Below are 27,577 nucleotides of genomic sequence, written 5' to 3'. Positions count from 1 at the left end.
GCCAGGGAAAGGGCGCCGAGGGGGTGGCGGCGGGAGCGGGGTGAAGCGAGCAGCCCGCGGCGATGCTGGCCGCAGTTGGGCTGGGGCGCGCAGGGTGACTGTGAGAATCCGGTGGCAGTGGTGGCGGCGGCGACGCAAGACGGAGCGGTTTCACAAGACCAAAACCTGGAGGCTGCGCCGAGCGAAGTGAAACCTGCACAGCCCTGCAGCTCAACTCAGACTGGCGGCCCAGTGCCGTCACCCAATCACCGCGAGCTCCGCCCCCTCTAAGTCCCGCCCCGGCGCGTGGGCAAGCACGCCCCGCCCTGCCGCGCCGTAGCCTCAGCCGCTGGCGCTTTCAGGCTCGAACAGGTAAAGGCGGGGGTGGCCCGGCCGGGTTCCCCCTCGAGCGCTGCCGGCCCGGCCCCAGCTGAGCGTGTTTACTGGAGTGACTAGGGCTGCTGGTGGCTTGCGCGCATCCACTCCTCTCCCCCGCCTCAAAGTGTACCCTTGCCTCTCCCCCATCCAGCGGGGGGGCCACTGCGTGCGCTTGGAACAGAGGGGGCGCTCCGGGCACACTGAACCAGGCCGAGCGGCCGCCGCCTGCGGAAAGCCTGAGGAGGCGCCCCTGAGCCCTTGATCGGCTTCGGGAATTTCTCAGCCGCTCTGGGGCAGGCGTGGGGACTGGGTTGATCCTCAAGAACGCCCGGGTCCAAGGTTGCGCAGCGAATGTCGGAGCTCTCCTCTCTCCCAGAGTCTGGGGTACTGGGTGAGACCCCGATGTGCAGGGCTGCTCATCCTCTTCCTCGCCCTCGCCTCACGCGGTAGTCTTAGGCGCCCTCCTTATGCCACCTGGCAGGGGCACCTAGCTTTTCTGCCACGCCGAGCCTCCGGTAGGAGGCAGAGCCCTTAGTGGGGAGAGTGGAGAAAAAGGCAAGAAGTGGATCCCCGGAGGCGTCTGTTCCGCAGCCCGGGTGCGAAGGAGGAAGGGACCGCGCGGAGCAGGTAAAATAGGGAAATGAAAAAAGAACTCGAAAAAAAAAATCCTTTTAAAAAGAAAAAAAAAAAAAAAGACCCAGAGGAATCTCGGCCTTCAGATGGAAGAGAAGATATCCGCTGGGTCGGGGTCCTAGAGATTGGTTAGGCTTTCAGAGAACCGCCCGCGAGGCGCGCTGAGGCCAATGAAGGCGCGCGCGCAGGGGAGTGGTGTGGGGAGCGAAGTACCCCCCACCCCTTCTCCCTGCGCGCCCCCACCCCCTTTCTCCTTGGTGCCCGCGGTCCCACTCCCACTCCTGCTCCGGGGACTGGTACTCCTCTGGGTCCGCACCCTCATGTGTTCTAATGTGGGTCCTAAGTCCCCACCCTTACCCCCTCCTGCGCTCCCCAGGCTAGGAGACAGCCGCGGCCGGGAGTGGGGGCAAAGTCGGTCGGGAGATGGAACATCCTGTCACGGGGGAGAGCTGGTTAGATGGAATAGAGAAACCCAAGTTAAGGATCCCCTAAAGTCTCTCCCTCCCAGGAACCAAGAAGGAAGGGTCCTCAGTTGCAGAGGAGCAAATCAGCGAGGCGTTGTCCCGCTGTTGGCCACCTCGATCAGTGTTTTATGCTGCATAAGCAGGTATGGAACGTCGGGAAGACAGCGCATGCTGCCCCTGGTTAAACAATTCCTCAGCGCATCCTCTGGCGAGTCCTGAGCGAGGTGTAGGAGGCCAGGGGTTCCTGGGGCGACTCAAGGACGCACGCCGGGTTCTGCCCCGGGATTTCGTTGCAGGAGGGAAAGGACAAGGGCATGGACGCGGCGAAGTGGACGCAGAGGCTGGATGTCTACCCTGACGGTGTCTCGGAGCGGTTGCCCTCGACCTTAGGTGGGCTCCGGTGAACTCCAAGCCTTAGCCGCCCGGCCTAGCACCCCGGGGGGGGGGGGGGGAACAGAACGGCCCCGGCTGGGAGCCCCAAACCCGCCCGAGTGCTCCGAGCTCTCCGTGGGGTTGGGCGATGCAGACAGGGACAGGAAAAGAACCACGCAGAAGAAAACCCCAGTGGTTGTCATCTGGTCTTGTGCAGCTCCGCCGCCCCCGCGTCGTCTGCTTTAGCGACCCTGTGAACACTTTAAAAAACAAAGGCATCAGGGAAAGCAACCGGTTAAGCACTCTTATTTGGGAGCACAAGGAGGAGGTCGGCTCGGAGTCATGCAACCCAGGCTGTGCTGGGGAGCTTTCGCAGAGCTCTCCGCGGCGGGTGACCCTTAGCCCTGCCCGCCCTCTCCCGCAGGGTCCGGAGGTCCTCTGGATACCGGGCCACAGCCCAGAGAAGGGACAGTGTGGAAAGGGCAGTTGGGCGTTAGGTCTCTGCTCCGGTCCTGGATGTCGCCCTCGCGGACGCGAGCAGAGCTATACTCACTCCTGCCTCTGCCACGAGATGTGGAGAGGGAGTAAGGAGGATGGCTGGGGCTGAGAGAAAGGTGTAAAAATGAAGTGGGGCAGTCGGGATCTGAGAAATGGGATGGGAACTCTACGGCCCTTGCCTGGGACCACAGGCGTTGCCTGCGTGGTCTCTCGGAGTTCCGAAATCAACTTACTGCGGTGTGCTGCCCTAGCCCGCCTTCCCATCCTCGGCAAGGAGCCCGAGCGCCTTCCCGTCAATCAATGTCTTTATTAAACTTTGTTACCTATGCTCCTCTGAAGAACAGATTACAATTTCATATGGTAAAAGTATTTTCCGCACCTTGTCTTACGGTCCGGAAGCCGCCTGCCTGGGAGGACAAGCCGGAGTTCGTGCTCTGCCGAGAGCAAAACACCAGGCGCACACTCCCCTTTCCCAGTCTGTGCGTTTCCTCTAACACCCCCAAGGGGTTCTGATTCACTGGAAAAGCATCGCTTGCTGAACTGAAACTTTGCCCGCGAGTGTTTGATTTTTATGCTTTGATTTTTTTTTTTTTCACGCAGCGCCAGTGCGTTTTCCAAAATCACTGTAAATCTGAGTCATCACTGACCGCCGGAGACCTTTGGTGGCACCCGGGTGTGGGGCGCGTTCGCAGGGGAGTCCAGTGTCTAGGGAGATCCAGCGCGGAAGCTGGGAGAGGTTGCTGCCGGCCGGCGGGGTTACATAATAAAGCCGTGTTCCGGGCTGCCGCCTGGCTCCCTTTCCCAGCAGCCCATCGCGCATCTCGCCAGCCTCGGTGAGAACCCTGCCTGCTCTGCGACCCAAATCCCCGAGGGCCGAGGCCCAGCGCATGCCAGGCCGGCCTTGGCCCCAGTTCCAGGCGTCAGAGAAGCTAGTGTCGGTGGCAGCTGCGAGCGAGCCACCACCCTTCGCACCACGCCCGCTATAACTTGGCTTCCAGCTTGGGCGGCTGAAAGCGCGCCCCTTCTCGGGGCTCGGGTTGCAGCGGTGCTGGGTAGAAGGCCCAGGCGGCCTGCACATTGGTGATTCCTGCGATTGGTGCGTGGAGGGAGGTGTGTGGAATGTTAAAGGCAGAGATCACCCTCAGGGCATCATCCTTCACCGTGTCGCACAAATCCAGCAACTGCAAAACAACACAAAGTGACAGGTCAGATGCTGGCTCACTTACAGCGTGGGGCGCCATTGGCTTTGCGCCAACTCCCAAGTACCCCACAGGTAGCCACTGGGGAAACTAGTTTCCCTTTGGATTTCCCGGGACCCAGGTGGGTGGAGGCCGTTGGTCTTGAATAACCTTCACATACCTTATCATCTTAGAAATGCCTAAACCTGTGACACCTGTCTGGCAGAAGCCCGTTTCTTCCAAACAGCGTTGGGTCCGGCTCCAAATTAAGATGGAAATCTCAAGACCGAGGACTGTGAGAATTTATCAACATTCCCCTTGCCAGCCCTGCCCTCCCCTCTCCAGTCCCCATCATTTTCCTCCTCTTCACCTCTGGAGTGCCTGGGGTGCCACCCTCTGGCTCGCAGAGGTAACTGAACAGGAAGAGCATCAGACAGGTGAACCACTGGAGACATGCCCCAGTTCTCCCCAGACTAGCGCCTTCCCACCTCTGGCAGCAGGCCATGGTTCCTGAAATGCACGCACAGTGGGACTGGGGATACTGAGACCAAGCACTGGCATCTCTGTGCACCTTCCACTCGGCTGCTACAGGAAATCAACCTGCACTTAAAGAGAACACCAAGGAACCTGGCAGATACCTTCCTGTATTTTGATAACCATTGGAAGGCACAGATAAGACATCTCAGCAGAAGGGTGGGGGAAACGTAAGCTAGTGATTTTGGAGGAGGTGCATTGGCTGTATTTTAATTTCATTTTCCATGGTTTAGGTGCCAGTGCATTTTTTTTTTTAATTCCCAGGGGAAAAAAGCTACCAAAAAGATTGATTTTTCTAAAACTCAACAAGGACAAGACAGAGGGACTGCTTTCCTTTCCCATAACCAGCTGCACACTTTATTTTTCAAGTTTTCAGCCAGCCATAAATTTCTTTCACTCACCAAATCACAGTTAGCCCCCAGGTTTTCATGGTTTATTTTTATGGTCTTAAAAACATCACTTAACAACAGCCCCACCTTTGCTGCCCTCACGGTGGTGGTCATTACTGAGCTACACTAAAACTGTAAAGAGCACAGTTCCTTTAAAGTAGACCAAAATGCCATTTCAGGTATTCAGAGACAATGGGGGGCCCCCAAAACAGGGGCTGGTGTAGGGTAGGGGAAGAGCATGAATTTTAATAGTCTAACAACACATCTTCCTTTAAATGTGCTCTATTACATCAGTAATTTCTAATGAAAACCTTCATTCTTTACACACTGTGGTTAAGCATCATAAAATCAGTAGTGAAAAGACTTTGATCGTATTTGCAAGATGCACTATGATGAACTTTCACTGACCAAGATTTCAAAGTTTGTAATTAGTACTCTTGACAAATCCCTGACTAATCTGTCAACTCTCAAGGTCTTTACACACTTCAAAACCATGAGATGGTGTACAAGTCCTTAAACCTTCTACATATTGTAATTTCATTATTCAAGATAACTTTCCCTTTAGGTTTGCATCATGAAACTCAACCAATTTTTGTCATATATTCAACAATGGCGGAGATTCAGTTATTTGAATGAGCGTTACGTGGAAGAGAGTGTGGGTTTGGTCTGTCCAAACACAGAACAAGCACCCAGAGATAGAAATTGCAGGAGGCAGAGTTCTGTTCAATATTTTTACAACTTGAAAGATAAGAATAAAGTAGATTTTTAAAAAAGGATCCAATGGCAGAAGAAGAGGATTTCCTTTCTCATAAGTGTTCAGGGAGTGACCCTTTCCAATGACACTCTAAAGAGGAATGCTGCATGGAAGGGGAAAGCCATGTGTTGACTGCTAAGATTCTTTGTAATCTTAAAATTCTGACGCATTATCTATGAAGCACAATAAAACAACGTATGGCTGTACTATTAAATTTTAGTTTTATTACCAAACATATACCCACAGAATATAAGCACAAAAATGGTGCATATTGTGGCCTCCCCCTCGCCCCCCCCATCCCCACCCCAATTTGCCAGTATGTGACCCAACTGTGCTGGACAAATACTCTGTGCTTACTCCATTTGTGACAGGCTGCAGCAGGCCGATTAGTGTCCAGGTCCAAGGATCAGGCATCACTCCTTATATGTAACAAGTTTGACTCTGATTCCAGGTATTCTCTCACCTCTGCCGGTGAGGATGATCATGATTAGTGTTGTCTTTCACTTACAAAGTGCAGTACATACTGGAGTCCTATCCTATGGTACAGATTGTGCTGGGCATGGGAGATTTAGTGATGCACACTGTGGACATAGGCCTCCTGTATCAAGGAGATGATGTTGAAGAATTTTAAAGACTTTACAAACAGGATCCTCTTAATACAAAATAAACTTAGGTAGCTATCATAGCATTTATTATTATATATACAGTAATTTTTTTTTTTTAATTACCAGGAAGCCCCATAGGATGAAGCAAAGCACAGGCAGACCTCAGAGATATTGCAGGTTCAGATCCAGACCATGACTATGAAGCAAATATTGCAATAAAATGAGTCAAAGGAACTTTTTGGTTTCTCAATGCATCCCAAAGTTATGTTTATCTACAGTGTAGTCTGTTGAGTGTGCATTGGCATTATGTCTCAAAAGCAATGTACATAAATTAATTAAAAAATAGTTTGTTGCTAAAAAATGCTAACTATCATCTGAGCTTTCAGCTAGTCTTATTCACTGATCACAGATCACCATAACAAATATAATAATGAAAAAGTTTGAAATATTATGAGAATTACCAAAATGTGACACAGAGACACAAAGTGAGAAAATGCTGTTGGAAAAATGGCGTCGATAGACTTGCTTAACACTGGGTTGTCACAAACCTTCAATTTGTAAAAAACGCATTATCTATGAAGCACAATAAAACAACGTATGGCTGTACTATTAAATTTTAGTTTTATTACCAAAAATATACCCACACAATATAAGCACAAAAATGGTGCATATTGTAGCCTCCCCCTCGCCCCCCCCACCCCCGCCCCATTTTGCCAGTATGTGACCCAACTGTGCTGGACAAAGCATCCCAAGCCCACCCATCTCTTAACAAAGAAAACTCATCAGCTTTGGAGGATACACCAATGAATAGGTGCCCTTTAAAAATAAAAGAGCATGAACAAAGTTGTAAATTCTTATAGAAAAATTTTAAAGGACAGACCCAAAGCATTGGCAGTATTGCTCTAAAAATAAGGACATAAGATCCACTAGAACTATCCAGGGAGTGGGATTTGAGAATGTCTACTTGGAAGAAAGTGGACACACTCAATACTCAAGGGACAGTGAGTGGACAGGTTAATATGTGGATTTTCTGGAGGAAATTTATAACATCAATTTGGCTTCCCTGCCCCCACCTAGTTACAGTAGGTTCTCTCTTTTTTTTTTCCCTCTTTACCATCCCAGCATTATCCTTACTTCAGTTGGGAGACTAGGATGGTCTAGAATGGGCAGTATCTAAGCTTTACAGCCTTCTAAACAAAAACCTGTTTTTCCTTGTGTTGGTGTTAAGTATTCAATAGATGCTCCAGGTGTGAGGTGTCCAGTGAACTTGCAGCCACACCCCAGCTATTCCTAAGACCCTGTGCAGAAGGTTTTCCTGACTCTTCCCATGTTCCCCACCTCTGTTCCCAGCACCAGCGGACCTCCTGCAGTTCTCTGGGTCAAATCCCTTACCCCAACTTGACATGTCTCTCAATTAGCCCCTTTCTTGCTTGGGCATTGTGATGAGTCTTTTTCTCCATCCCTTGAATCTGGCTGCCTTGTGACTTGTCTTGACCAATACAATGTGGAGAAAGTGACACTGTGTAAATTCCAGAGCTTAGGTCTCAAGAAGCCTTGCCATGCCCACTCTTGCTTCCTGGAACTTTGGGACCACTTGCTGTGTGGGTCTGGCCTGCTGGAGGATGCCCAAGGCCATGTGGAGAAGGACCACATGGTCAGCAGCCAGGCTCACTCTCAGATATGTGAGTAACGCCATCTAGGACCCCCTAGTCCTTTTGAACTCGAATGACTGTAACCACAGGAGTGATCCTACCAAGGACTAGCCAAAGAATGACCCAGATTGCCTACCCACAGAATTGCAAGATATAAACAATTGCTTTTTTATGCCACTAAGTTTTAGGGTGATATGTTACATGGCAATAGGTAACTAAAACAGGTATCTTCCTTTTAAAATTCAAATTGCCATTCACGAGCAGGGGGAGGGTCATCTTCAGCTATACTTCTACCCTCTTAATTATCTGAGGACAATTCTATAATTACACAAAGCAGTTAACAGAGAGGTGTGGCTCACTGATAGGCTTTACTGAAAGAGAATTTCAGTTGTAGAAGAGTAGTTTATAAAGCCAATGACTGTTCAGTTGGTGGGGTATCTGGGAGAGAATTTGAAAGGCAGGCTGGAAGTCTCACTGCAATCCACCACCCACCCCACTTTCCTAATCTGGTTTAGAAGGCAAATCACCAGGACTTGCCTTATAACTACCTGCCATGCCTTCATCATCTCTACAGGGGGCTTTAGCTTCCAACAAAAATACTCAGTAACATCAAAGTGTCAAAGATGGGGGGATAAAGCAGAAAATATTTGCAACTGGGGATTCCAAGTCTTGTAAATGTTTAGGTTCTCCTGCACCATTAGAAGAGAGAAACAGATGGGGCCTGGTCAGACCTAACCAGAGTCAGCTGGTGTGACGGAATGGACTGGCACATATCTATCACTTTACTTCATGGGACTGTAGTGTTTCTCTGCTCTCAGAGATTTCTCAGATAAGGAAGGCCAACAGGGGTTCATCTCCAAGGCATGGAGTCTGTCTACTATAAAGTGTGGGTTAGACGTCTGACCTCAGAATTGGTTGGGAGGATGCAGTGAGGTAATTATGTGAAGGCCACACTGTAAGCTGCAAAAGGCAGCAAAATAGAGTTGTTGGCTCTTGATCCCCCAAATACCATCATTAGGGCCTTTAAAGGCTTCCAAGAAATTCATATCCAGTAAGTTTCAACGTAAATCTGTCCCTTTACACAGAAACTTGGAGACTGAGTGTGATAGTATATGGAATCCAGCCATGTACACAGACACATGACTTGCCACATCTATCCAAATGGATTTCTCTCTCTCTCTTTTTTAAAAGATTTTATTTATTTATTTGACAGAGAGAGATACAGCGAGAGAGGGAACACAAGCTTGGAGAGTGGGAGAGGGAGAAGCAGTCTTCCCGCTGAACAGGGAGCCTGATGCTGCGGGGCTCGATCCCAGGACCCTGGGACCATGACCTGAGCCGAAGGCAGATGCCCATTGACTGAGCCACCCAGGCACCCCATGGACTTCTCTTTTTATTCTAGGATGCCTACGGTGTTTCTTCTTTAAAACATATGTAAAGAGTTTCCCTCTTAAAGAAGGTATACATCAACACATATGCCTTTCATCAGTTAGTGGGTGGGCTCCACTTGTGATGTGATGGCAGCCTGGAAATGACAAGCTAGGCAATAGGTACAAAGATGTTTCTTATTGTATGATTTGGCCCCTTTTATAGATCTGAAACCTTTTATAATGATTGTGTATGTGTGTGCACATGTGCATGTGAATGAAATCATATCACAATGTGTTGCTGCATTTCAGTTGAATACCACCTTCTCTAGAAGGTTATTGAAAGTGTAAAATAAAATGAGTATCGGCATCCATCCCTCAGGCACATGCTAACATCTCTCATCAAGGGGAAAGGCTGATTTATCGTTGTTGTCTGTCTTTATCCTCCATGGAAAATTCATGCACAATCCTCTACTCTGTTTCTATACTAAAAATCTGGTGTGAGAACACTTTGCAGTCTTGTTCTGTAGCCCCCAGATTCAGACCCTCACCAGGTACTTTAGATTTTTGCCTCACATGATAACCTTCCTCAAGTATTGTTTTCATCTGATCATTTTTCTTCTGAAAGGCCCAGAATCACTTCCACTTGCTTCTCAGGTTAAAGTAAAATTATTGATTATGAACTTGAGTCTTTTAACAGTGTTTGATTTACTGTGTTCCCACAACTAGTTTCATCACCTACAGCCCAAGCAATCTGCCCCTTCTACTTGGGCCAACCAAATTTATCTCGCTTTCCACTTGATGCTCTTCATGACCTTTAACTGAATCACCACATTTGCCATTCTCGGTTACTTGACACACTATAACTTAATTAGGCCTCTTTCAAGCTTTCTGTTCTTGGATACAGACTGACTGCCTGAGTATAGCCATCGTGAAATAGTTGCTGTGTTAGCTGAAAGAACATGAACATGCCATTTAACTTTGTTCCAAGTCACATATCTCATAACTGATACAACCAGGGTTTTAATCCAGAGCTTTCTGCTTCCACAGCCCCATCTACCCATTTTGCCTCCATCTCCTCCCCTTCCCCCGCGACATTTCCCCACAGTTTCTATCCCTGGAGGGTACAGGGTGTTGCAATGAGGAAATAAATGCCTCTGCTCCTGTCCAAACGTGTGACCCCTGATGTTCTTCCTAAGTCAGAATTGATATTCCATATGTGCCAAGTGTGGGGAACATGGGTCTGGCCAGCCACACTAGCTCACATTCCCCAAGAGGACTAGGGCAGCCATGGGCAGCCCAGGGGGCCTCTAAGATCTTGCCACTAGAGGGAGTTCCTGAGAACGTTGGCTTTGGAGCCAGCTGCCATGATGCAAAAGTGCCAGCCTGATGATCTGGATGCTCTTCCTGACAAGGATAAGCCTCCAAGTCTCCAGAAACTATGCCTGGGCCAGTGAGGCTCAGATATAGGGGTATTCGAGAAACAACAGATTCTCTTCCTGTGGAGGGAGGGTCACTTGCTCTACAGATTCTTCAGGAAGTTGGATGAACTCTGCTGAGCTAGGTCTTCAGGCCCTCCCTGCTCCTCTGGTCCATACCTCAAGTCACCAAACACAACTCAAATCCCTTCAGAAGAGCAACACGTTGACTGTCAAATAATGGTCAATGAAAATCACCACAATCAAGGAATTTAATCTTCAGCTACTACAGACTTCCAACCTCACCAGATTCACAGAGGCCATAATTTTACTTCTCTCCTATCCATTCACCTTTCCTAAAGAATTGCCAACCTCTGTAGACAAAGGGTCAGAGTGGTAGGTCTGTATCAGCTAATCTGCCACCTTAGCCCCAAATGCCTGGCTCGTGGTAAATGTAAAGAAAAACATACCTGAAACACTCACATGGGGGCATAATTGTACACTATGTGCTATGATTCGAGCTGTCTTGATTTACACAACCACCACCGGAAAGGGAAGCTCTGCCCCTGTACTGACCACTCACATCTCAAGGCAGTCAGACCTTAGTTTATTGGGCCTCCTGGTTTAAAATGGTTTTCTCCACAGCCAAGTTCCATTAGCAAGAAATGACATTCTGTGGTTCTATTAAATAATCAGGACTCCAGCTTCCTATTTTCTCTGAATAAATATAAATTATATTTTATTTGATTAGTTCTTCATTTTATGCTAAAGTATTTAGCATAATCTGAAATGTTAGAATAGAGAAATTGCCATCCTTACCAAACAAAAACAAAACACTTCATTTTGCCTAACCAAAGAGTTCATTTTGAGGAGAGACAAATTAACCTCCAAAATGTTCTTCCTATTGCAATGTTTTTCAACCAAAGAGTGCACAATCCTGTTATTTCCTAAATATTACTGACAATGCCCATTTCAGTAAAGGAGTAGGACTTTGAACCCTGATGTCATGACTTCCAAACCATGATACCTTTCTTATCTTTAAAATGTAAGGGTTAAGTGAGTTTGGCACAAAGCGAGTATTTACAAATATTATTATCATTAACAAAGAAATCTGTTCTTTAGTTAGTAATAAAAACAATTTCTTTACAACTCTGGCATTTTCCATTATGAAGTCTGCTTAATCATCATTACCTAAAACAAGAATGCTGAGACAGAGACATCAACTTTAACCACTTAATAAGAACTTCTGACATTTATTCATAGTGGTTCTGATTCATAAAAGGAAAAGTTTTAAAAGAAGAAAAGTGCATATAGCTTTCCCTTTAGAATACAGGAAACCATATAAAAGTATTGGCAATGGAATTAAAGTAACCACAGTGCCGCTCTTGGTAGCATTTTCTACAAAGACATTTACACGAAACTAGAAAGAATATTAAATTAGGTGGTTATAATAAACCTTCACTATTAGCTTCACACCTTTTCATACAAAAGAATACGGTATTTTAATCAACTGATAGTTCAACCTTGTAAATACAGACCCAAAGAACTGTGAGCATACCCAAGAAGGAATCATTTTCAGTCCAAAATTTTTTTCAAGAAGCAGAAGCCCAACAAACTGCCAGAACTAAATGTACAGTAAGAATCCAAGTTATTATGGAGAAATTCTGTGGTAGTCAGTTCCGGAATAATTTTGAATTTGATGGACCCAAACAATTTCAAAAGTACTTTGGAAGGACTTCTACTTCTAGTTAGGATGTAGAAAGATTTAAGAGAATTTTGCTCCCACAGTAACAATCAGAAGTTGAACCCAATGGAGAATCAAAGACATCTGTAGTCTAACATCCTCCCACCTCAACTGCTGACAGGACAAAGAAGGCACTATGGGGGTGGGGGTTGGGCTAGGCACAACGACCTTGGTCTAATTAAAGCAGCCCCTGTTCAACTTGACTCTTGGTGGAATCTTAATAAAAGATATAGGTTGAAAAGAAAGAAGTAAACATTTTTATTCTTAGATGTCATGATTGAGTGCTTAGAAAATCTCAGGGAAACTACAAATAAAATACTTGAACTATTAGGTGAGTTAGTGAGCTTACATATACAAGACAATGTACAAAAATTGTGTCTGTACTAAACATGGAACATACATATAGAAATTAAATTTAAAATGTTTCATTTGCAATAGCTTTAAAAAATTAAAAAACACTTTGTGATAAATTTAATGAAATCTGTTCAAGAACTCTATTACTGAAAATTACAAAACACTGCTGGAAGGAATTAAATAAATGAAGAGATATACCATGTTCATGGATTATTAAAATATCAATTCTCCCCAAACTGATATATAGATTTAATGCAATAACAATCAAAATCCTAGCTGCCCCTTTTTTATCCCATGAAATTCACAAGCAAATTCTAAAATATGTATGGAAATACACAGCTTTCAGAATAATAAAAACAGTTTTGCAAAGGGATAAAAAATCTGGAAGCCTTACATTTTCTGGTATAATAATCATGACAGAATTAGCAAAATAGGAGACAGGTACATTAGTGGAATAGAATAGAGAGCCCAGAAACAGGCCCACACTTATATGGTCAATTTTTTCTTAATAAAGAAGCCAAAATATTTCCATGGATAAAGGATGATCTTTTTAACAAATGTTGCTTGAACACCTGGATAACTATATAAAAAGAAATGAACCTCAACCCCTACCTCTTACTATACTCAGAAATTTATTTGAGATAGGACAGACTGAAATGTAAAGGTAAAAATCATATATCTTCTAGAAGAAAGCATGAGAGAATATCTTTGCAACCTTGGGTTAGGCAAAGATTTCTTAGACAAGGCCCAAGAACACTAACAAAAAATTTTAAGTTGATAATTTTTTTTCATCAAACTTAAAACCTTCAGCTTCTTAAAAGATACTATTAAGAAAATGTAGGGGTGGCTGGGTGGCTCAGTTGGTTAAGCATCTGCCTTTGGCTCAGGTCATGATCCTGGGGTCCTGGGATTGCCTGCATCAGTCTCCCTGCTCAGTGGGGAGTCTGCTTCTCCCTCTCCCTCTGCCCTGCAACTCATGCTCTTTCTCTCTCTCTTTCAAGTAAATAAAATCTTTTTTAAAAAAGAAAATGAATAGGCACAGACTGGGGAAAATCCAAGCACCTGTATGCAGAATGTGTAAGTCTTATAACTCAATATTTAAAGCAACAATAATAGCACACAGTTTAAAAATGGGCAAAAGACTAAGACATAGGAATAACCAATAAGCAACTTAAAAGGGTGCCCAACACCATTAAATACCAGGGAAATGAAAATTAATACACAATGAGATATTACTATGCATCCACTAGAATAGGTAAAATTTAAAAGGCTGACAACACCAAATGTTGGTGAGGATATGGAACAATGGGATCCTCATATGTTGCTGGCAGGGATATAAAACAATACAACTGGGGCTCCTGGGTGGCTCAGTCACTTAAAAGAAAGACTCTTGATTTCAGCTCAGGTCATGATCTCAGGGTTGTGAGCTGAGCTCCACATCGGGCTCCATGCTCAGCAGGGGGTCTGCTTGAAATTCTCTCTCTCTCTCTTCCTCTGCCCCTCACCCCAACATGCATGCACTTTCTCTGAAATGAATAAATAAATCTTTAAAAAATGATATAACCACTTTTAGGGGCGCCTGGGTGGCTCAGTCATTAAGCGTCTGCCTTCGGCTCAGGTCATGATCTCAGGGTCCTGGGATCGAGCCCCACACTGGGCTCCCTGCTCCGTGGGAAGCCTGCTTCTCCCTCTCCCAATACCCCCCTGCTTGTGTTCCTTCTCTCGCTGTGTCTCTCTCTGTCAAATAACTAAATAAAATCTTTAAAAAAAAAAGTTTAAAAAAAAACGATATGACCCCTTTTAGAGAACTGTTTATGGTAGTTTCTTAGACAGTTAAATAAATGTCTTCCATACCACTCATTAATCATACTTCTAAGTATTTACCAAAAGAAATGAAAAATATGTCAAAAAAAAAAACTTGCACAGAAATGATCCTGACAGTTTTACTTATAATAACACTGATCCATGATATTATAAATGTCTATAAACAGGAGAATAAACAATTTTTTAGCACAAATTTTTCTAATGAAAGAAAAAAATTAAAAGTAAGTCTTAAAGTCTTCAGTTATTTTTTCTTCCCACAGTGCATATAAATAAGACATCGTACCTAATACCCATGGAATGATGCAGCTGAGGTCAACTGGGAAGTAACAAGGTCAATTCCTTGAGATTGACATAGCAGAGGCCTAGAGAGATCAATATTTGGGAAGGAGAAGGGGTTGGGAGAGGTGTCTACAATGAAATACCACTCAGAAAAAAAAAAGGAAAGAATGAACTACTGAATATCTCACAAACATCATACTGAGCAAAAGGAGAGTCTATCTGTTTCCATTCCTATGAAGCTCTAGAGCAGGCAAACTGAGCTGTAGTGACAAAGTCAGAACCCTGGGGGGCGAAGGAGAGGGATCAATGGAAACAGGGCTGAGGGAAATTTCTTGGGTGATGGGGTATACATTATGCGATCTACCATTTGATTTGTCAAAACTCACTGAACTAAGTGAACTAAGTACCACTAAGATTTGTGTACTTCAATATATGTAAAGTAGACCTCAATTTTTTTAAATTAAGAGAAAAGGAAAGGAAAAAAGCAATATGGGGAGAACCAACATATAATTGCCCATAGTTTGTTGTGTGTGTCAAGTGAGTAGTAGTGTGTATCACACTATTTTATTTAAATGGTAATATTCAGCACCTAAAAAGTAGGGTGAACATAACATTTTTAATGAAAAATTATTTTTCATTAGAAAAACTCAATATATTTTATTTTCCTCATTTTGCCATAAATAGGTTAACTCTTTTCCTGGGAAAATTCCTTGCTTGGGCTTATAGGAATCAGGATTGTATGGTTCTCAGTCCAGCAAGGAGTGGAAAGGATCCTCCAGATAATGAATGGATGAAACAGTTGCAGGCAGACTCTTCATCATGAGAACAGAGGGACTGGGATGGTTCAAGTGAAAAAAGACTCAACAAATTGAAGATCCAGGGAGGCCACCAATCTGAGTTCAAATGAACTCAGGAAGCTCTCCAGAAAGCATTCTATCAGATACCATTTTTTCCTTCTCAAGAATCAGTCAAAGCTCACTTCCAGGAGGATGGATACACCTTTCCCTATTCTCTCACTAAACACAACTGAAAACCCTGGACATTATATATATAACAAACATAAGAAGACTGTGAAAGGTGAGGAGAAGACAGACTGTTTAGGGACACTGGGAGTTGAGGAATGACAGTGGTGAAATCTCTGGGTTTCCTTTTTACCTCATGTATCCCACACTCAGAGCTAAAGAAGCTAGCAACCCAGGAACATCAACAGATGCAGACAAAAATCCCAACAAAAGCATACTCTCTCCAGGCAAAAAAGGGGCAGCCAAGCAAGACAGAAATTTTTAGACAATGACCACCCTTCTCCAGCCAAACACCACAGAAAACCTATAGCTTCACCACCCATGTCTCTCAAGGCTGACTGTCTGAGTTTAGTCTTCCAGTCTTCTTGCCAGGCTAATGAGGTGTCTGCCATCATGTCAGTGGAGACCACATGGGGAACCTGGACCTGGCAGTAGAGAGGCACTCCTTCCTCTTCCAGATGGAGCACTGTAGAGGAGGTCTAGTGAGAGGAAGGACTTAACCATCACATGGTGATAGCAAAGGCACTACCAGTGTTAATGGAGGCCATGTGGGGAGCAGCAATGAGGCTCTCCTACTCCTCACCACCAGCAAGGTGTCAGTGGAGGCTTAGTTGGCAACTGAAACTTCTGTCCTCACCCAGCAGGAACAAGGAGCTCCCCTTGGATCAGCAGAGGTTGGATGGAGAATTGACTTCTGACCCTGAAGAGCAGTAATGAGGTGGTGTACTCCTTTTCTCCCACTGGAGCATTGGATCGAAAACAGAAGGCTTAAATAAAATCCAAAGTTTCATAATTTAATACCTCAAATATTTAGGTTTCAATAAGAAATCAACTGAAGAAAAAGACAATCAATAGGTGCCAGCACTGAGATAAGAGAAATGCCAGAATTATCCAACAAAGATTTTAAAGCAACCATCATAAAAATGCTTCAACAAGCAGTTATGACCACACTTGAAACAAATGAAAAAAAAAAAAATCTCAGCAAAGAAATAGGAAATATAAAAAACCAAATAGAAATGTGAGGACTGAAAAATACAATGACCAACATAAAAGCTCAGTGGATAGTCTCAACAGCAGAATGTAAGAAACAGAGGAAAGAACTGGTAAATTGGAAAACAGAACAAGAGAAATTACTGACTCTGAACAATGGAGAGAAAATAGACTGAAGGGAAAAAAAAAAACCAAAACAAAACAGAGGCTCAGGGACCTGTGTGATTAGAACAAAAGATCGAACTTAAGTGTCAGTAGAGTTCTAGAAGGAGAAGAGAAAGAGGGCAGGACTAAAAAGCACTTGATGAAATGACCAAAAACCCCTATTTTGGCCAAAGGACACAAACCAGCCAATTCAAAAAGCTGAGCAAACCTCACCCAGGATAAACTCAAAGGAATCCACACATGGCACATCATAGATGAACTGTTGAAAACTAAAGACCCACCCCTCCAAAAAATCTTGAAAGCAGAGAGAAATAACACACTTTACTTATAAGGGAAAAAACCAATTTGAGTAACAATGGATTTTCATTATAAACCATGGAAGCCAAAAATGCTTCCGGGTGCTGAAAGAAAAGAACCCTCATCCGAGAATCCTATATCCAGTGAAATACTGTCCCTATTTTCAGATGACATGTTTGTCTATGTAGAAAATTCTAAGGGGGAGCACCTCTCGGTTAAGTGTCCAACGACTCTTTGTTTCAGCTCAGGTCATGAGATCGAACCCCATGTCAGGCTCTGTGCTCTGCACAGAGTCTGCTTGAGATTCTCTCTCCCTCTCCTGTCCCTCCCGTTCGTGCTCCCTCTCTCTAAAATAAATAAATAAATCTTTTTAAAAAAGAGAAATTTCCAAGGAATTTGCAAGAACTCCTAGAATTAATAAGTAAGTTAAGCAAGATTGTAAGATATAAGATCAATAGATAAAAATCAATCATTTTTCCACATACTAGTGATGGACATGTGGACATTTAAAATCAAATATGCAGTACCATTTACAAATATGCCCAACTGATTCTAGTTAAAGGTTTTAAAGCAAGTCAGTGGAGGAAATATAACCTTTCAACAAACTGTTCCTGGAGCAATTGGACATTTTGACCAAAAAAGTGGATCTCAACCTAAGTCTTCTACCTTATACAAAAATTAACTCAAAATGGATCATGGACTGATATGTAAAATTTAGAAGTAAAAAACATTTAGAAAAAACCTATAGTATAAGTTCTTCAGGACCTCGGGATAGGTGAAAAGTTCTGAGACGTGGCATCAAACGCACAAAAGGAAAACTGATAGACTGGATTTCATCAAAATTAAGAACTTTTACTCTGGAAAAAGGCCATGTTAAGAAGATGGAAGGACAAGCCAGGTGGAAATATTTACAAGCTATGTATCTGACAAAGGACTAGTATCTAGAATATATAAAGAACTTTAAAAACTCAACAGTTAAAAAAACCCCAAACAATCCAATTAGAACATGGGCAAAAGATGCCACAGCAGACATTTCAACAAGGAGGATATACAAGTGGCACATATGCACATGAAACAGTGTTCAACATCATTACCCATTAGGGAAATGTAATTTAAAACCACAATTAAATATTACTGCATACCTATCAGAGCAGCTAAAATAGCAAATAGTGACACCACCAAATGCCGGTGAGGACACGAAGAAACTCCTGCATTGCTGGTGGGAATGTTAAATGTTACAGCCACTTTGAAAAAACAGTTTTGGCAATTTCTTAAAAAAAAAAATCAACATGTACCCACCATTTGACCCAGCAAAAGCATTCTTGGGTATTTACTCTAGAGAAATTAAAACCTATATTCATACTGAAACCTATACACGAATGTTTATAACAGCTTTATTCCTTTTTTTTTTTTTTAAGATTTATTTATTTGACACAGAGAGAGAGACAGCTAGAGAGGAAACACAAGCAGGGGGAGTGGAAGAGGGAGAAGCAGGCTCCTGGCTGAGCAGGGAGCCCGATGAGGGGCTCGATCCCAGGACCCTGGGATCATGACCTGAGCCGAAGGCAGACGCTTAACGACTGAGCCACCCAGGCGCCCCAACAGCTTTATTCCTAATAGTCAAAACTGGAAGAAGACCAGATATCTTTCAATGAGTGAATGGTTTAACAACCTGTGCTACCATTCTGCATGGAGCACTGGGTGTTATGCGCAAACAATGAATCATGGAACACTACATCTAAAACTAATGATGTAATGTTTGGGGATTAACATAGGAATAAAAAAACCAAAAAAAACCAAAAAAACCAAAAAACAACCTGTGCTACATTCACTCCATGGAGTACTACTTTGCAATAAAAAGAAACAGACCACTGACACATGCAACAACTTGGATGGATTTCTAGGAAATGATGCTGGGTGGAAAAAGCCAGTCCCAAAAGGTTGCGTATTATGTGATCCCATTTACACAACATCTTGGATGACAGAATTATAGAAATGGAGAACAGATTCATGTTTGCTAAGGATTATAAGGGAGGCAAGGGAAGGAAGAGGGCATGGCTATAAAATAGCCACCGGAGGAACCTCTGTGGTGATGAAAAAGCTTGGTATATTTACTTTATCTATGTCAAAATCCTGGTGTGATATTGTAATATGGTTCTGCAGCTGATACCATTGGGGGAAACTAGGTAAAAGGATAGGAAATCTCTCTGTATTATTTCTTACAAGTGCATGTGGATCTATGATTCTCTCAAAATAAAAAGCTTAGTTACCCTCCCCGACCATAGCATAAATTTCAGATTAAGTATTTTGTTGTTGTTGTTGTTGTTTTTAGAATTTATTTATTTGACAGAGAGAGACACAGCGAGAGAGGGAAACCAAGCAGGGGGAGCGGGAGAGGGAGAAGCAGGCTTCCTGCTGAGCAGGGACCCCGATGCGGGGCTCGATCCCAGGACCCTGCGATCACGACCTGAGCAGAAGGCAGACGCTTAACGACTGAGCCACCCAGGTGCTCTCAGATTAGGTTTTAACAAAAGGTTTTATATAAGCACAACAGAAGATTCTTTTTATTCTTTTTGGTTGGAGCGTAATGTACACGCAGAGATACAAATAATAAGTATGTTCTAGCTTGCTAAATTATCACAAAATGAACATACTCATGTAACCATCATCCAGATCAAGAAATAGATCACCTGTATCCCAAAAGAGCCTGCAAAAAGTCACACATTTGAGCTGGATATTTTTCTTAACATTGTCTCAGCAATAGCCAGTTTGGTTATAGAATTAATGCCTGGTAGTTCTGTGATGTAAATGACCAGCTATCCAGGGAAGGAGCATACAGAAGAATATTGGTTTTTATAGACCCACAGGTTCTCACAAGTGAGTCCTGTCCATTGTCTGTGCTTTAAAATGGGGGCCACCCCACTTACTGTCTTTGTATAGTTACTAAGTACCAAGTGCTCTGGGTCCCCCGGCAGATAGAATAAGTAGAGAAGGCCACAGCAGTATCTAGCCTCTAAAATCAAAGGAAAAAGTAACTTAGCATCAGAAAAAAGAAAAGCAACTAAAAACACATTTTATTTTGTAAAAAATATTCATTTCTAGCTGGAATATTAATTTCTACCAAAATGGATATAGTAGGGATCATTCCTGTTTTAAGTTCAATAATTCATTTAAATTTTATTATTATGGAATCATAATAAAACCCACCTTGTCCTTAACTGCAACAAGGTCTACCCTAATCAGTTTAGACACAGCTAAATTCCATCTCCTGAAAGGTCTTTTTGGTGTAACACAGCTACTCTTAGGAACAAATTTCACCAGCGGGAAATTCTTGCTGTGCATCCTGGGGTTAGGGGATGAACCCAGAGACTTTCATGGAGGATGCCCCAATTACCCAGCATTTCAAGGATCACCCCAAGGAGCTCAGGATAATGCAGCTGCCAGAAGAACTCAGAGGCTGGAGCTCAGGAACACAAGTTGCTCTCTCCTGTGGTTCTAACAGGTTATCCTTGAATGAAGGAAATGGAATGATCCCGGTGCATTCTCCAGATACACAAAGCTGTACTATGGGGCAAAGCATGAGGGGTGACCAGGTGGTTGCCATGCGGAAACCAGGATGGCAGGAGTGGTGACCTCAGGGTCCCTGGCCAAACAGAAAAAATCAAATCCCACTTATATTTTCTTAATCTCAGTTGAGTGGCCTACATTTATAGGTTCAACAACATATTTTATGTTGCTGAAGAACAGGTTTGGCCAGGGGCAAAGGGGAGGGGGAAGGGAAAAGAGATTTCCCACTTTCTTAGTGGCACTCTGTTGGTATTGCTATTTTTCTTCTCTCTCTCTTTGAGTCTCTCCTTCTTGGGTCTGGAAAGAGAAGGTGGACCAGGATGCATTCATATTCTAGTTGGTCCCTGCTGTCTCCTGGAGGTGAACCAGGGGGTCCTACAGAAGTGAAAGGAAGATAAAAACAGTTCTGGGGATGCTTTCAAATCTATGAAGACTTTAAGATTTTATTTTATTTATTTATTTGAGAGAGAGAGAATGAGAGACAGAGAGCACGAGAGGGAAGAGGGTCAGAGGGAGAAGCAGACCCTCTGCTGAGCAGGGAGCCCGATGCGGGACTCGATCCCAGGACTCCAGGATCATGACCTGAGACGAAGGCAGTTGCTTAACCAACTGAGCCACCCAGGCACCCCCTATGAAGACTTTAAAATTGGACTCAGTTGCATTCCTTGAATGACCACTGCATTGTGCTATCATTTCATAATACCCCAGCTTCTTGACCAATGCCACCAAACAGAAGATGTCCCTCCCCACCCTGATGGAATGGGTGCTTAGGGTTACACTCCACACTAGCTTCTCCACTCAGCCTAAAGGACACAACCAAGTGTCATAACTTCGTCGTTTGCTTGTAGCCAAGTCAGATGGGCCTTGCTGGGTGGGTGGGACAGGGATGAGGGAAACAGATTCCTTCTCAAATTCCTTAAAAAGAAAAGCAAGAGTCTGTTGGTAGTAAATGAGGCCAAGGAACTGAGAAACCCAACCTCTCTTTCCTGGTCCAAGTGTGTTTTTAACATCCTGGGCCTAAAACCCCCGTTCACATTGCATTTGACTCTGGTATCTGAGCATCTCTTAAGTTGCCTTGATCCAGGTGGTTTGGCAAAAGGGAAACAGAATAGGATATCTGAGTGTCCATTAAAAAGAAACCTTTAACAGAAGCAGCATGGGAAGCAGCCCTACTGCATTTGTAGGGGGTGAAGGGCAATTGTACTCTTTCTAAGCCTCACAGGTATAGGTATGATGTACATGTTCTTAAAGTTGAGATCTGAGGAGAAAGGCTAACATCCCAACACCAACTTTCCATCTTGGAACTCCTCCCTAAATTTTCTTCCTGTTTTGTTTCTTCTACCCCAAGCCTTTTGGCCACAAGGCAATGACTGAATTTATATTCCACACTTAGTTCAGAACAGCAAATAAGCGTGATCCATCTTCTAAATTCAAAGGAGCCAAGTAGTGTCTTGGCTTTTGGGGTCTGGTGTCGGCCACACTTCTGCACATTCTTACTCCAAGCCACATTTCCTAAGAATAAATTAATGTGTATGTGTATGTGGTACGTCCACAGTACTTGAATGACCCATCGATCCGTGGACTTGAACGTTCTTCCCCCTTGATGATTCAACCATTTGATTGGCTAAACTGAAACTAAAACCCAAACCTTAGTGGTCGTTATAGACTTGAGCAGATACAGCCTAAGAGGTCACTTGCCATCAACAGTCTCTCCATGGCTTCCTTGCTGCCGCTGGGTCCCTGAGCAGTTCTCCCTCAGGGAGAGAAAGGATAGTTCCTTTCAGTGGAGCACACAAAGGCTCCTAGGGGCTGGGATGTTAGTCCTTCTCCTCTGTTCCTGTGTCCATTTGCTGGCAAGGGTATAGGAGAGGACTGAGACTTGTCCTGGTGAGTCTGGGCTTCACCCTAGCACATCAGTGGGCACGCCACAATGAAAACAGTCTTAAAGGCATGGGGGAATGACTCAGAGGGCATAAGGTGCCAGGCATCTGTTGCTCCAGCAGAAACTGTGCACTTAGGAAGAAACTGACAGGTCATGACTCATATAGGACATTAAGGCAACATTTGGGTGTAATATGATCAAATACTGGGAGGGGGGTGTCAAAATTGCTTTGACATGGTCATGATTAGTATTTATTTTCTCTCTTCCTGAATGAATTTTTGGTTTTTAACATTGTTACTCTTACAGGCCATCTCCCACAGCCTCTGGAAGGTGCAAAGTGTGGCCCTCCTTACCTCTGGGTTGGGTTATGCAGTCCTCCCTGACTTCCCTGCAGATCCTTTATAATATGCTTTCTCACGTGGTTCCATTATTTGGGTTTGGGGCAGGAAATAGAACCTGATTCAACATTTTGCTAAGTATTATTTTCACCACACTGAATAGGGTCTTTTTTGATCTGCAACCCACAGCTGGGCTGTGGTTCTCTTAACACACATAAACTTTAAAGCTTCCCCCTGTGTTGATTTCTTGGCGTGAGCTGACCACGTCTACATGTAGTTGCTTCTTCTTTGTATGTCACCGAGAGTCACTGTTCCAGTGCTGGTGGGCACTGACAGAGCAGGACAGCTGTGCCCAGGAGTTCAGGGAGCAAACGCTTCAATGAGAAAAATGAGGCTACTCTATCTAAAACTGAAATTTACTTTAAGGGCTGGCATAAGAAGTAGAAGACTCAAAGCCATTTGCAATAAAATATATTATTTTAAGAAGTTGAAATTTTTGTTTTGTTTTGTCTTCTTTTTAAAGCAAAATATAGTTGGTTTTAAGGAAGATATACAATTATTAACTTAGATTATTTTGAAAGGCTTGCCTTCTTAAAATGAGCCTTGGCTGATTGTTACTCCTTAATGCTGATAATTATTTGAAGCAAAATAAACACAAACATCTAGGTTAATGAAGAATGAAACAAGATAATGCCTGGACACTAAATTTTCCAAGAGCAAAGCACACAATTATGCAATTGTTCTATACATACCCCTGCAAAAGTACCTAATGAAAAGGGAACAGAAATCTTTTACTTAGGGGCCTTGTTACAATGGAGCCCTGGGGGCACTGCCATGGGACTGCCTTTGAGCCAAGGCCCTACCTACTTTGAGGGCCTAAAGGTGGAGCTGACCCATCTGACAATTCAGACTTTGGGAACCTGAGAGCAACAGTGTCCTAGAGTCCAAAAGCCTCACCTTTACCACTCCTTAAACCAGCAGCAAATCAGCCTTAGACTCCTGATCCATAAAGTGGATTAACAGCTATTCACACTAATGGGTGCTTGTGGGGATTACACAGGATAATGAATGTGGATGAGCTCTGTCAACAATCAAGTTCCAGACAAAAGAGAGGAGCTAGTTGTCACAGCTAGGAAGGGCTGTAGGGGAGAGACTTGAGTTTAAAAAGAAAACAAACCCCAACCCAACCCCCTCTCCTGTGGGCTTCAGTTGGACAATGGGGCAATTGTGCTGCCTTTACAATATGTGGATGGATTTTACTCTGTCTGGGACACCAGGCAGGCCTCTGTGAAGCTTTTGAACTCAGGTCTTGTAGTGTTCCATGCAGATAAGCAGGATGATGCTTCATCCACCTCCATTTGGAGTTCAGAGTTCCGGTTTCTACGCTCAGCTAGGATCTTGGGCAGTCGTTTAGCTTTTCTGTTTCTTAGTTTTACTCATTTGTTGAGTGGGGACTGTACCAGCCTTACTTACCTGGAAGATCTTAATGAGAATGAAATTAAATTTTGTTCTCTTTTAGCATAAATGCATGCATTGCTAATTATCATTAGCCTAGAGTTTTAGCATAACTCCTGGGTGTTCTGAAGTTTTATTATTTACAATCAGCCCAGGCTGATTGCTACTCCCTGATGCTTTTTTTTTTCTTAATAAACTTTTATTTTGGAATACTTCTAGATTTAAGGAACAGTTCCAAAGATAACACACAGAGTTCCCACATGTCCTTCACCCGGTTTCTTCTAATTCTTCTCTTAACACCTAATATAACTATGGTCCATTGTAAAAACTAAGAAGTCAATATTGGTACATTAATATTAACATACTATAGATTTATTTGGATTTCACCAGTTTTTCTAGCAATGTCCTTTTTCTCTTCCAGGACTCAATCCGGGACACCACACTGCTTGTAGTCATCATGTCTCCTTAATCTCCTCTGGTCTGTGTTGGTTTCTTAGTTTTTCCTTGTCTTTCATGCACTGGCAGTTTGAGGAGGACATCGTAGGTCTTATACAGACCGTCCCTCCATCTGGTTCAGTCTGACTTTTTTTTCCCCTGATGATTGGATTGGGGTTATGGATTTGGGGAAGAGTGAACTGCTCTTCTCACCATACAATATTACAAGTGCATGTCGTCAACACAACTTATTACTGGTGATATTCACCCTATGCGCTTGGTTAAGGTGGGATCTGCCAGACTGTTCCACTGTAAAGTGACTGTTTTCCCTTTCAATGCTCTGTTCTTTAAAATGAAAGAAAATCACCGAGTCCAACCCACACGGGAAGGGAAGGGGGAAGAATCTACATACATTAGTAGGAAAGATTGGTCTCTTTTACCCCATTTATGGATCTGTTTAATCATTTATTTATATCATTATGGACTTCTGTTTAATTATTTTACACTTTGGGTTATAATCCAATGCTACATTATTTATTTTTTTGCTCAAATTATTCCAGCTTTGGCCATTAGGAGCTCTTTCAGTTAGCTCCTTCCAGTGTCCCTTTGGCATAACCCCACAATCGTGGGGTATTTTGTTTTTGTTTTCGTTTGGAGCACTTTCTCACTTTCTAGCACTGAAAAATGCTCCAGGCTCATCTTATATATTCATTGCCCCAGTCCTAGAATCAACCATTTCTCCAAGGACTCTGCTTCCTTTTAATGGAAAATGGTATTAGAAACCAAGAACTGGGCACTGGGTGTATTTGTTGTTACTAGCTAATGCTGATTTTTATCCAAATAAAATAAATGAAAATGTTTAGAGTCAGAGAAATATGGGTTTTCACTAGCTGTGTTACTTTGGGCAAGTTACTTTGCCATGTTGGGTTTCCATTTTCTCATCTGTGTGTAAGGATAATGGAAATGACATACAGGGCTGTTGTGGAGTCAAGTGGTATAACACTGAAGGAACTTCCTGTTTCTGATACTCAAGAGCTAGATTTTTTCCCCTAACCGTTCTGCTGAAAACAACCAAAATTCTTAGAGAAAATATAGGAATCCTCTTCAAAGTATCACTGATCTGTCAAAATAATAATGGCAAAAATTATGGGAAAGTGGGAACCAAAGAAAATAAACAAGTAAAAAAGTTGCATTTACCCTGAAGGCATTTGCTATCTCCAGCAATTTTGAATTTTCACTTGACAGCCTCATGGTGGCTGGGATGGCAGTAGGGGTGATGATAGTCAAAACCAGGGCCAGCACTAGGCAAGAAATTTAATAGAGACCCTTGCTATAATAAGCTGGATACCAAACAGTTATAACCTTGGGGGAGGGTGAAGAAATTACTGCTCTTATTTGAACTCTCCGAGTCTTACAGGAAACCTCAAGTCTTGAGTTTGGTTTAAGTTGGGTCTTAAACTGAGAGCACCTTCAGATGCTTTATAAGGGGAAGAAGGTGCCTTCAATTTGGCCTTCATGTAAATCTCACAAAACATTTTTTCAATAACAATGACCAGCACATATTAAAAGATAACTATACACAAAGCAGAAATAATAAACAAAAGGAAATAGACTGCTGAAGTCTTAAGATATCAGGATTATTAGCTATAGACTATAAAATAACTATGCTTCAATGCATAAAGAAATCAAAGACAAAATTGAATATATCTTTAGGGGATAAGAAACTAAAAAGTTATATAGATGATATAAAACAGAAACCAAAAGAATATTTTTTTAAGATAAAAATCCTAACAAACAGGATCAAAAATTTAGGGGATGAATTAACCAGCCCATTAGATGCACCTAAAGAAAGAAAGAATCAGTAAACTTGCAGAGTTATCATGTGAAAGCATCTAGATCAGTTTCAGTAATATCAATCATCCCTGTCCCCTTTTCACCCTTTCACAAGCCCACTCCTGTTAAGCACCTCTAATTGGCCAAGGGTCCCAGACATTTTAGTGAGAAGAAGCTGCTAATAACATTTCTGAAACCTTGAAATCCCTGCAAAGGACTGCGGCAGAGCATTTGTGCCAGCTACACTACACATTTCCCTCTGGGAATACTGGGAAAGCCCAGAGAAGGGGTGAGTGCTCATGGTCGGCAGCACTGAGATCTGCAAAAGACGGCCTTGAGACGTCCTATAGGTCTCAACAACCCACCTCTAGCCCCACAAAGTTTGTTCCAAAATGTCTGGTTGCTCCCTGCTTATCTCCCAGGCTGCTACGAGTCTCTAGGAAATGAAAAGTGTGCAAAGTTTGTTGCACTAATAGAATACAAAAGTGCTTCAATGTTGTATGTGAAAGTTGGTGTCTTTTACTCAACATTCTTTTGATGGATTTTTTATCTCATCTACGTCACTGAAATACTTAATCACGTGGATTTAAAATCTTCCTTCATGTAGCTCTTTTTTTTTTTTTTTTAATTAACAGTATTTTTTTTTCCTCTCCCCAAAGTGGGCATTTTCTTTGTGGAACGTAGTCAGTGTCCAAAGATAGCTGCCATCAATTTTTCCTTCCCTATATGTGCATGTTGCTCTTCACAAAGAGAGGTGAAGTCTCTTCTCTTGCCCAAACCTATCCTGGCCTTGGGGCTCCCTTGGGCCAACAGAATGCGGCTGAAGTAACACTGTGTTAACAGTGGGCTGAGCCTTGAGATGACTGGCATCTTCCACTTCCTCCCTGGAAGCCAGTCATGATATAAAACAGTCAGCCCTCCTGACACTACTGTGTTGTGAGGAAGCCCACATCCGGCCACTCCAAAGGAGACAATTGCCCAGGAGCCCCCAGATGATCCTGCCACCCCAGCTGAGGTTACCACCATGAGAGTGAAGAACCCAGCAGACACCTCAGGCCCCAGGAGACCATCCAGCTGAGCCCCTTTCAGATGCAGAATTGTGAGAAATAATAACTAGATGTTCTAAGCCACTAAGTTTTGGGGTCACTTGTTACATAGCAACAGATAACTG

General features: G+C 43.4%; 1 protein-coding gene across 1 annotated transcript in view; it reads right to left on the bottom strand.

The window, feature by feature from the left end:
• Positions 1-3,304: 3,304 nt before the first annotated feature.
• The window catches only part of ACOXL (acyl-CoA oxidase like), a 315,844-nt gene continuing 291,571 nt past the window's right edge, over positions 3,305-27,577 (bottom strand). The window contains exon 19 of the mRNA XM_021697716.1: positions 3,305-3,505. Coding sequence (XP_021553391.1) covers positions 3,305-3,505 — 201 coding nt within the window. The remainder of the gene's footprint in view (positions 3,506-27,577) is intronic.

The sequence above is a fragment of the Neomonachus schauinslandi genome, chromosome 10, assembly GCF_002201575.2.
Source record: "Neomonachus schauinslandi chromosome 10, ASM220157v2, whole genome shotgun sequence".
NCBI classification, from domain to species: domain Eukaryota; kingdom Metazoa; phylum Chordata; class Mammalia; order Carnivora; family Phocidae; genus Neomonachus; species Neomonachus schauinslandi.
This window is presented reverse-complemented; position numbering and strand designations above follow the sequence as displayed.